This window comes from Gordionus sp. m RMFG-2023, chromosome 2, assembly GCF_954871325.1.
Source record: "Gordionus sp. m RMFG-2023 chromosome 2, tfGorSpeb1-WG-v2, whole genome shotgun sequence".
NCBI classification, from domain to species: Eukaryota; Metazoa; Nematomorpha; class Gordioida; order Chordodea; family Parachordodidae; genus Gordionus; species Gordionus sp. m RMFG-2023.
Genome location: NC_088776.1, coordinates 33,993,707 through 34,005,109, shown reverse-complemented (window position 1 = coordinate 34,005,109; position 11,403 = coordinate 33,993,707). Strand labels below are relative to the sequence as shown.

The window sequence follows — 11,403 nt, the reverse complement described above, 5'->3', positions numbered from 1 at the left end:
CGGTTCAGGTTAGGATAAAAATAACGGTTAAAGGTTTAGGTTCGGTTCGTTAAAAATTAAAATATCGGTTCGGTTCGAACCTCTAAAAACCGGTTTGAACACTTTTTCTATCAAATATGATTGATGATAATCTTTAAAACAATTCGAATATAATTAAAATTTTTGCAATATACTAGTAATAACTTACACATTATTTTATAGGCATAGCATCATGAGGCTCGAACCGGTTCAGAGCCATTTTAGCGGTTCGGTTTAGGTTCGGCTAGAATTTTTTTAGCGGTTTAGGTTTGGTTTAAGTTCAATAAAAATACCGGTTTTTAGCAGTTTAATGGTTCGGTTCAGGTTCGGTTTGGATCCCTGCTACTGAGTAGCATTTATGTTATACATAATATTTAAGATATTTTCAAAATTTCTCGCGATACATTTTCCTGGAGGGGGGGGGGGTCTGAAAATATATGCGATCTGGTATATATAATGGCGAATGCAAGAATTTCCTAGTTTGTGGCAGCTGACTTTATTTCAAATTTTTACCGATCTTTGGTTGGGTTACACTTTACTACATAATATTGAGCTTATTAAATTATTTTTTATAATAGTTTTTTAAAATTACTAATTACATATTATCTTTATTTTCAGTTATGCGTATATTTAGTACAAGCTTATTATATATAGTTGGACGTAAATGCTTTCTGAGATCTTATTTTCTTTCTATAGGGTTTGAGCCATGTCTATGTCAATCTTGTTGTCCAACATTTTCTTTTACACTTTGCGTATATATTAAGTTAATCTTAAATTAATTATGAATTTAAAGATCTAATACTAAATTAACTAATAAGAATCTTTGAAAAGTTCTTAAATAAAGCAAAATTACCTTAAATAAACTATATTTATTTTTCCTATAAATATCTATATAACTTGCAATGCAATAATCAAAATTTTTATTTAATATTATTAATTAGTATAAATTTGTTTTCAAATAATTTTTTTTTAAATTATAAGAATTCAAAATAGCATTTATGTCTCCAAAAAATGTTTGTATTTTAACATTCATTCAATAAAAATATATGAAATTGTGCTAAAACATAGTTAAGCATAAAATAGGAGGAGGTTAAAAATCCTGATCAAAATATATACAATTTTTTTGTAACAATTTAAAAATCTTTGAATATTATTCTGCATCAGTATACTACTTAAGGGTAGAGTCTCTGATATAATATTTATCATTGTCTTGTCAGCTAAATGAGATAATAAATTTTCATAATTTTTCTGTGTAATGGAACTTTAACAAGAATTTTTCTTTAGCGGTATTTATGGAATTTGTTTTGGGGGTGCAAAAAAAATTATAGGATTTTAATATTTTATTTGTGGGCGAAAATCCTGTTTATAAAAATAATGAAAAAAATTATTTATTTTTTTTTGGGGGGGGATGCAAATCACAGTTATTTCTAAGTCTTTATTTTTTAATCAAGCCTGGCTTAGGCCACCAGTAAAATTAGTTTTTAGGTCCAGGCCTAGCCCATATTTAATATTAAAACAAATTCCCAAGCCCGGTCAAAGCCCATGATAAATTTCAAATAAACGAGCCCGGCCCCAGCCCATATCCCGAAATTTATAATTATACAATATTTAAGTGTATTTAATATGTACCTGAAGACCTCTGGTGCAAATGGCTCTATGACTTCCATATACGTCAATGATTATTTATCATTTGTACAATTAAATTGTATATTTTATTATGAATGTACACAAAATAAATTTTCAAACGCAATTTTCTAACTCTCACACCCACTTATATCACATATAAGCATTATTTTACAGTGGCTTAACTATCATTGACTAAATTATAAATTTTTTATTTTTATCGAATTAGAACTTAGAAGATTTTTAGGGATTTTATGATCAGTCATATTTGTAAGAAATTATACTATTAACCACTATTTTTAAAAAAACATAAAATGGGAAATGCTTTATATCTTATAAAAAATATCTAATATAGTAAAACAAACAATAGACTATTTATTATATACATAAATTTCTAATTTTTAAATTTTTTTTATTTTTCTTTGTTCTTATAGCGAAATCAATATTATATTATAGTTGAATGTTTTGAAGATATTTTATAATAATATATAATATATGTATAAAATTTTATGGGGGGTTCTTTTCCTATTTGTTTAAAATATTTTTTTTATTATTATAAGTCCTTTATTTTTTAAGGGCCTCTAAAATCTATAATTGAGGTTTATTATATGAGATTTTTGCGGAAAGAATAAATTATCTATCGTTTTTTTAAATATAAATTTAAATTCATAATTACTCGCCCTAGAGACCTGCAAAATTAAAAAAAAATTACCAAGCCGTTCACGGCCTAGTGTCAAATTTTTATTAAATCTAGACCTGGTATATTGCAACAGGATCTTTTTTAAAAACGTATAGGAAAGAAATATCAAATTCAAAAGATTTATTTTATTCTCTATTTTAGAGTAATTACTTGACTTTTTATTTAAATTTGGATGTCCACTTATTTAAATTTCCATCACGAATGCATCACATATAAAAATTTCAAATTGGACTTTTCCTCTCAATAGGGAAATAGTACTAAACACTAACTTATTTGTTTTCTATTAAATTAAATTTCTATACTGTACCCAGGAAATAAAAATTTTTATATATAATTTTGTAATATTCATAATATCATAATCATATAAATGCGTAAAATAAAGTATAATGCTTCATTAACTCCTTCAAAAATTATTTTATTTTAAAATGTAATTAATGAACATTTATTGATTTTACACTATTGTAAAAATTTTATTATTTATATTGTTATTTATATTATCTTATAAATTTATATGATTTATTTAATCATTAAAAAAGCATTATACAATACACTAATGTCATTTCGTGTAAAATGGGTCTAGGGGTAATAACAAGCAATATCACAAAAGTGTGTCCTGGGAAATTATAAAATTATAAATTTTATATAAATGTTTTAAAAAGGGTTAAAAATTTAATTTAAAAAAAATGTTTACATAATTTTCATAAGATGTTACAAATTCAAACCATTAAGGGCAGATGGCTTATACAATAATATGTAGTAATATGCAATAAATAATTTTTTATAAATCCCTCTACTTATATTGAGAATGATTGGTTCTCCTAAGGGTCACTGAAATATTTATACCCAAATATCATTAATTATTGCGATATGATTAAATGGATTATATATTATATTATAATACTTTTTTTTTAAATCATCTTTTATCTCCTACCAAAAATCTACTCCCGTTTTTAAAATATTTTTATGCATATTATATAAATTATATATTTTTTTAATCTTATAAATATATTTTTTATTGAGAATCACGTTGGGGTAATTAAATACAATAATAAAGTAATTTTCGTTCTTTATAATGAATAGGATTATTAAACATTTTAAGCTGTTTCTTTAATAAGAAATATATCATATAATACACAAAATAATTTTGTTACATAACATAGAAATCCTAGAATTATTTTTAAGCATTCAGATATATTTTTTGAGGGCTAGGTCTCCTCATGCATGCTCAGACCCGAGTAAAGGGTGGTGGCAGCGGCCCCTGGCCACCAAAATTATATTAATTTATAGGCGCCAAATTTTTTTTGTGCATTGATTTTGATTTCCTTTTCTACTAATTTAGATTTTAATATTCTTTATTTAGGGCTTAGGTAAGGGCTGATGAATTTATTTATCCCCATGCAAAAAACTTTTAACTCACGGCCTTGATCGTGTTTTACTCAAATAAAAAATATTTTAGTCGATCTGATTAAATTTAGGCACATAAAATATTTTTTTAAAAAAATTCTTATTCTTGTAATAAATTATTTTAAAAAATATTTATTTTATCCATTGGTTAACTTATCTTCTCAAGTCAACATAGCGTAGGCGTCATTATTTTAAATCCAATTTACCTTTCTTTTTTGACTAATTTTGTATATTATTTAAAAAATGGGCTCCCAAACTCCCCTTGTAAAAGATTAGCCAACACTTATAAGGCGTATCCAAGATTTTCGTAAGGAAGGGGGGAGGGTTTAGGTGATTTTCTCTTCATAATTTATTTTGGATTGTTTTACATTTTAAAAAATTATTATTATTTTGGGTTTTCACCAATTTTTTTAAAAATTTCTTAATATTAAAAATAATTATTATACCTTATACCTTTTTTAAATACGATTTATAATGATATATTTTATTCACCCGGCCTTTTAAGAATTTTTGCACAAGTTCTTCGCCCGGTCGGTTAACATTTTTATTCAAATTTTCTGGCCATCATATTTTTAATTTCTAGATCTAATTTTTTTCCCCAATGTCAATTAAGGCTCTTATATATCTCCTCTATGGCTATCTATTTCGACCAACCGTTTTACTGTTTATTTGTAATTGGATCATATTATAACTTGTTTAATTTTTTGTGAATTTAATATATTATTTATAGATTTAGTATTTAATTAGACAGCTCTTAAAATACAAAGATATAAACATATTTAATATATGTTTTAGTATTAATCCAAGTATTTACTAGAAATTCAAAAAAATACCTCTAAATTTAAATCCCCAAGCTGGCCTATTAAAATTTTACTAAAAATTTAATATTTGCAAAGAAGACCTGACTAATTTTACCATATAAATTGTCCGGACCAACCTAAAAAAAAAATTATATATGACTTGCTGCTCAGCTTGCAGCCGGTTTTTCGGAAGGGCCAAGTTGGGCCTTGCAGATCTCTAAATTAGTATATCCAATGATGAGAGTGAGGCGTAGCAGTAATGATCACATATAAGTAAATCTACATCTAATTTCTCACAAGTTGAAATCTGCTGTTATTATATAATCGTTATATTTTAATATATTGATCATTTTTTGATGCCATAATTTCCAAAAAAATTAATTTGATCCTTAATAAAATATTTAAATTGCTTCAATTATAAACGACTAAAAATACATGGTTCTACCATATCAATCGTTCGCTCCCTCATAATAACTAATAAAATATTTGTAATATATTATAAAATAAATGTGTATGCCGTGTGCATAATTGCTTTGATAAAATATTATGAAATATTATACAAAATTATAAAATCTCTTGGGCATATAGTAATATTTTTGATGCATTAATACGATTTTATACAGCAATAAACCATTATAAAAAAAGATGACACAAACTTATCCCCAATAAATTGCAAAAAAAATCGCATTTTTAATGTGCACAAGAAATATAAAATATTATCATTTAACTCTGAACTGAAAATTGAATATTGGCAATTTTATATAACCACTAATATAATATCAAATAATTAACACAAATTTTATAATAAATAATGATTGCAGATTAACTTTTATATTATATTTTATTTGTTAGCAATTTATCTAGTAGAGAGTATAATTGTATAATATATCTTTCTCAATATTAGTTAATTAAGAGAATTTAAATGCAAATATTTTTTATGTTCGGCTCTTATTTGTTTGGAAAATTTTTTGCCATGATTTTTGACATTTAGTAATTTTTAATAATTTTAACTGTATTTTACAAATTATTTGAAAGGGAAGTGAAAATATAAGCATTAAATACATATTACGCTCAATTATATGATTTAATAACATTTATAAACTAAAATGCAATTTTAAAAAATTTTTATTTTATATTTTAAAGCTCCTCCCTCCTCCCCAAATTTTTGAGATCATGCCATTTTTCCGGCTGTTCAAAGTTAAGCTAGGTTTAAGTGCCTAAATTTTATGTTATAAGAATATTAAAAATATCATTTTTTTGGCAAAAGAGAGACTGGGGGCCATTATATATTTTTTTACTGATTAAGGTATGGGTTTGGTCCGGTTTATTAGAGCCTATTTTCAAAAACGAAATGGTTCCCTAAACTACTATGTAAAGACCTAACCGAACCATAATATGAGACCGAACCGGACCATGATGTTAACCTATTTTATTTTGGTTTTGAATACCATATAAAACAAAATATTATTATTTGCAAACATAATAATAAAATATGATAATTAAAATAACAATAAAGATCAATGGCGTCAAAGGGGCGGGATAAAGCAGTGCTTAACACCCCTATAATAAAAACTAGCATTGAGTGTTTTTTTATTTTTGATCCCCCATTAGGTTATTTTAAAATTTAGGTGAATTTAAAGTAAAATATCTATTAGGCTTTTTCTGGTTTGTCTTATTTTTGTTCAGACCAGTATCAGAATATGAACTAGGGCACTTTACTTTGGTTGATTTGAATGGGCACTAGGTAGTCTTTTTTTTAAAGAAGACTTGTTCCTTTTTTTAGTGTGTCCTAATTATTCTTATAATCCAAATTGAGTGAAAATCGGGCAGTAAATAGTAAATATTTCAAAATATTATTCTGTTTAGAAATTACAAAATTTATTATTTATAAAAGCTTCCTTTATTAAGTATTTATAAAAATATTTGTTAAAGTATTTGTATCTTTTTTAAATTTTCTCTATAAATAAAAATATACTTTTTTCAAAAATGTTATTGAAATCCTAATATATAGAAATAAAATGCAAAACATATTTGTATTTAGAAAACATGTATTCGCGATATTGCTCAACACCTTGTTTGTGCTTAAAATATGAATTTTATTTTAAATATCGATAAAAATTAATAATCCAGTGGAATGGAATCTAAGTAGCTACTAGTCAATGAATTATGATTGTAAAACTTGAGATCTCCGATAATCATGCGATTAAAATAGATAAAGAGGTGCAAGAAAAAACAAATAGATAAAAATCATCATATAAAACAAACTATTTTATTGAGTTTATTAAATAACATAATAAAAAATAATATTAATTGAATCCCTGCAAACCTACAATTGTATTTCAAATATATTAGTTGATTTAATGTTATTTTTTGTTGCATAATAATGTCGATAAGGACTATTGTTTTTTTTTCTGCAATTATAAGGTCTATAATAAAACTTTAAACGCGATATATTTTGATTTTAGAATTAGATTATACTTATATTATATATAATTTGAGGAATAAAACATTTTTATTCATTTTCAACTACATTTAGATCGGTGTTGGTGATGGGTTGTAAGTTTCCTCTCAATAGTGCAACTAGGATCTTTTGAAATTTTCCTGAAACATCTCTCTTAAAACATAAATAAAAATATATTATATTTTTGCATCGAAATATCTTAAAATCCTATGTTGTAGAATGTTAGATTAAATATATTTATTATATAATTAAAATTTATAATAAATTTCTAGTATATTTATTATAATATAATTAAAAATTTATAGCAAATCAAATATATTGATTTATTTAAAAAAAATAAAAACTAAAGGATTTCCTAATTATCTTAAAAAATAAATATTTGCTCAAATAATTTATAGAAATATAATTGTGAAACTCTTATATCTTTTTCCATGTGTCTATTGTATTTGGTGTAATATTCATTTTTAATCGTTCCCATGTCAACTTCAGTACGAGTGGCGAAAATTCTAATAAGATCTTTATCTTTGGTGCCCAATCCCTAAATATAAAATAAAATATTAAGCTACATTAAATTGAATTTAACCCAAATTGATTTACTTTTATGGCATGATGTATCCTTTCTGCGAGAAAAACGGCAGGGTTTTTTATGCATTTGACTTTTTTTAAACATATTTTTGTAATATATAGATTAATCATTCAAATGAATTAATGGTAAATAAATATTACAAGAATAATTGGCAGTAAGCCGGATAATTATCACTAGGAAGGGGCAAAAACGTAAAATTCACATCAAGGCGCCCGTAGGAATTGGTCAATTTAATAATAATATTCAAAAAATAATATTAAAATAATTAAAATTTTATTTTTATTGTAGGGCAGTGCTGTAAATGTTATTTTAAAAATAATATGTTTACTTGTTCAAAAATAACATCGTTCGCTACTTTCAAGAAAAGATGATATAGTAGATAATTATGCTATATATTTTTTATTATATATTATGTTAAAAAGATTATAATAACAAAATCAATAAAATATATAAACAATAAATGTGTACTAAATAAATTACTATAATTACAATAAACAATTCTAATTTTATATATTTTTATTTTCAACAATAATTGTTTTTCAAAATTTCGATCAGACAAACAGGAACGTTTAAGCATTTATTATAGCTTTCGCTGTGATAAAGACACGTTTAACTTAGAGCTCTGCATTCACTCTTTACGTTGTCCATATCATAAATAAATTAGAAAATTATAGAGTTATTTTGACAAAACAAGAGAAAACATTATTTTTAGATTTTTAAATCCCAAGCCCCTGGCATCGAAATAAGTTTAAAATTTTAGACCCCAGTCTGCAGAGCCCCAGTTCAACTGGTGCCGGGGATGGACGAATAGTATATACTTAATACAATAGTATAATTGTGCTCATTCGAAGTCTGGATTTTATTACTTGTCGTCATAGGCATATATCTAGGATTTTACTTGGGGTGGGAACATTATTAGTTGGGTTTTCACTAAATTTTATTGGAGGTTTTTAAGTTCACTTTGTATTTGACTATGTTAAATTTTTATAAAAAAAATAATTTGCTTAAAATGTTTGTTACGTTTATGCCTGTTGGGTTGTTTACGCAATTAATTTATAGATTAATTGACAAAATAAAGTAACAAATTTAGTCTACATGGTCCAACATTGTCTAGATGTCCAATATCAACCAGGCTCCATCTCTTAGTCATATCCAACTTCCACATTAATTACACACTAAGGGAAATCAAAATACTAATTTAACATAATCATCTAGTGATTTTCATAATAATTTTACCAACTTTCCTGATCATATGTATTAATTCAATATGATTCTGCAATAACAAATAATTCGAAATTAAATTTTTTTAATGATCCATAGCATTCATGGCCTAACACATTCTTGATTAAAGATTTCCTCCAATATTATCCATAATACCCCGGGGAGCCAGAGTAACAGTATAATCTTCCCTGGTAAATCGTATCAATTCAATATTAAAAAATTGCAATAATTTATTATGGGAAAGGTTACTCCATTTTATTTTTCATATCTTTAAGGTCCCAAATCACAAAACACCTTAAAATCTATCAAAGATAATATAATAAAATTCTTAAATAATAAGTCATACATGGATTTCAAAATTTTTTATTAAAAACAATTTTCAGAAGAATCTTTGGCCAAATTTATATAAAAAAAATAAAATAATTTCAATAGCAAATGTGCAATGTTTTTTTAACAACGAATAAATTTCTCCTAATATAAACTAAATTTTCAATACTGTATTCCAAACATCCCGCCAATGTTAATAACAATCCTTCCTAAATAGAGACAATTTGCTCTTTGATCCTAATCTAGGCTTTGACCGATCTCTGTAACCTAATAGTTAATGAGCATCTACCTCATTCATTAAGTCCATTATTCTTAGGAGCCAGACTGATTGCCTTTCAGAAGTCAGATCAAAGCATCTACCCAATAGCTATAGGGGGAGTTAGGTAGGATTATCTCAAAAATTATATGCAAACATATAAAAACCTTTTATCAGTATCACTGTCTCTAAACCAATTAGGGTTTTGAAAAGTAGGGTAAGCAAACCACGCAGCAAGTATTACTCTGGATATCCATGCTTTAGAACACGCATTCAAAAAAAAGCTATGCCTTCAATATTTTAAATCGCAATTTTTTATTCCAAAACTTTTTAGAAGTTATTATTTCAACTATGTTCAGTCAAGATACCGTCTACGCCTACCATATTACAATATGGTAAACATACTATTCTTTCAGCGTAAAGAATACAAGGGGATTCACTCGGGCTACTTTTATTCGACTTAGCCATAAAAAGTATGATCAAGTTTTGGATGATGCCACATTATCGTCCAACAGTGAAAGATGTAGATATTATCTTGAGTTTTTAATAACTAAATTTATTCTTGATATTGATCTATTTACCCGTGTGATTAAAGCTAAAATCTTTATCCTTGGGTCACCAATAGCAAGATCTCAAGTGTTTAAACATTTTTAGACACAATCTGATTAATCTTACTAAAAAAATATTCTAACTCCCCATCAGGCGTTTTATTTAATTTTTTTAAAACTTTAATATTCCCAATACAATCCTGCTTCAACCATCTATACTTCAAAAATGTGAAGAAAATTTTAAATCGATTTTAAATAATAGTCAACTTAAAGTTTGACTAAATAGTAGGCTACAAATCATCTTTCCAACAAAATCTGGCGGACTTGGCATATGATTACCATTACCCACCCCTTAGTTTCTTTTATTTCCTCTTTATTAAAAAAATAAAATCTCATTATTAAATTAATCTTTCATGCACAGAAATTTAAATTTGAAAAGTCCGATTTTTGCACGGGTAAAATTTTTTATTGAAAATTATGAAAATATATAGTAAAAATCTCATATAATTTCGTTATAATTTAATTTTTAAAAATATATAAATATTTCATAAGATATTACAAAAATTAAAGTGGGACATCTGCTATCCCACTTTGCAAATAAACATATTCATGATTTATTATTCATGATAAGGTTTAAAACAGTTTCGTTTTTTGGAGAAAAATAACGCCACATCATATACTGAGCAGGTCCAATCTGAACGATGTTCATTCAACTGTTGAACAATGAGCACATCTTTTCCTTTGCACTGATCTTACAGGTAAATGTGAGGCGGCACATCTCCTAATCTTCAAGTACATTTTCTTTTTATTAGATGGTGTTGGATGGCTTCTACCTTTAAAAGAAATCATTGATTCGTCTACGGCCAGATAAGGGCCGGGGAATGTATTTTTGAAAATTTTGTAGCATCGCATTCATAAAAGGACGAACTTTGTAAAGTTTATCGAATTCCAAAGAACCGGGTTGAGGGGCTAAAATATTACCGTTTGTATGAATATGAGTTTTTAATCATCCAAACCTATTTACAGGCATTAGTTTGGCTATATATTGATCGTGCAAATCGGGCATTGTGCTCCAATAATCCCGGTAGGATGGTAATTTTTTAATCCCCATTAGCATGTTCATCGCCAAAAATATTTTCATTTCAAAAATATTGGTAGATATAAATCTATTTTTATTTAAAATATTAATAATAAGAATAAGTATTAATAAAAAAAAATATTTATTTTACTGTTTCCCACTTTGGGTTGCATATAAATTATTTGAAATGTCAAAAATTCCAGAAGGGAATCAGATAAAAATAATTGAAATATTTTATAAGGAGTATCAGAATCTCCAATATTTTTTGGCCCATAAGGTTTATTAAATTCAATAGGTGGTTCAGGAAGCGAGGATCATTTTTCCAAAATTTGGGAGTATATAAAAAATTTACAAGTTGCCTATTATCTTCTGAAAGGATTC

General features: G+C 25.9%; 1 protein-coding gene across 2 annotated transcripts in view; it reads right to left on the bottom strand.

Annotated features, from left to right (window-relative positions):
- Positions 1-6,860: 6,860 nt before the first annotated feature.
- The window catches only part of LOC135923747 (annexin A4-like), a 34,194-nt gene continuing 29,651 nt past the window's right edge, over positions 6,861-11,403 (bottom strand). The window contains exons 9-12 of one of the 2 annotated variants that reach the window (XM_065458668.1): positions 7,604-7,662; positions 7,422-7,544; positions 7,024-7,159; positions 6,869-6,982 (exon numbers count right to left, since the gene is read on the bottom strand). In XM_065458668.1, the coding sequence (XP_065314740.1) occupies positions 7,058-7,159; positions 7,422-7,544; positions 7,604-7,662 (284 nt within the window). In that variant the 3' untranslated portion in view covers positions 6,869-6,982; positions 7,024-7,057. Of the gene's footprint in view, positions 7,160-7,421; positions 7,545-7,603; positions 7,663-11,403 lie in introns of both variants that reach the window. The other variant, XM_065458667.1, reaches the window with a different exon arrangement.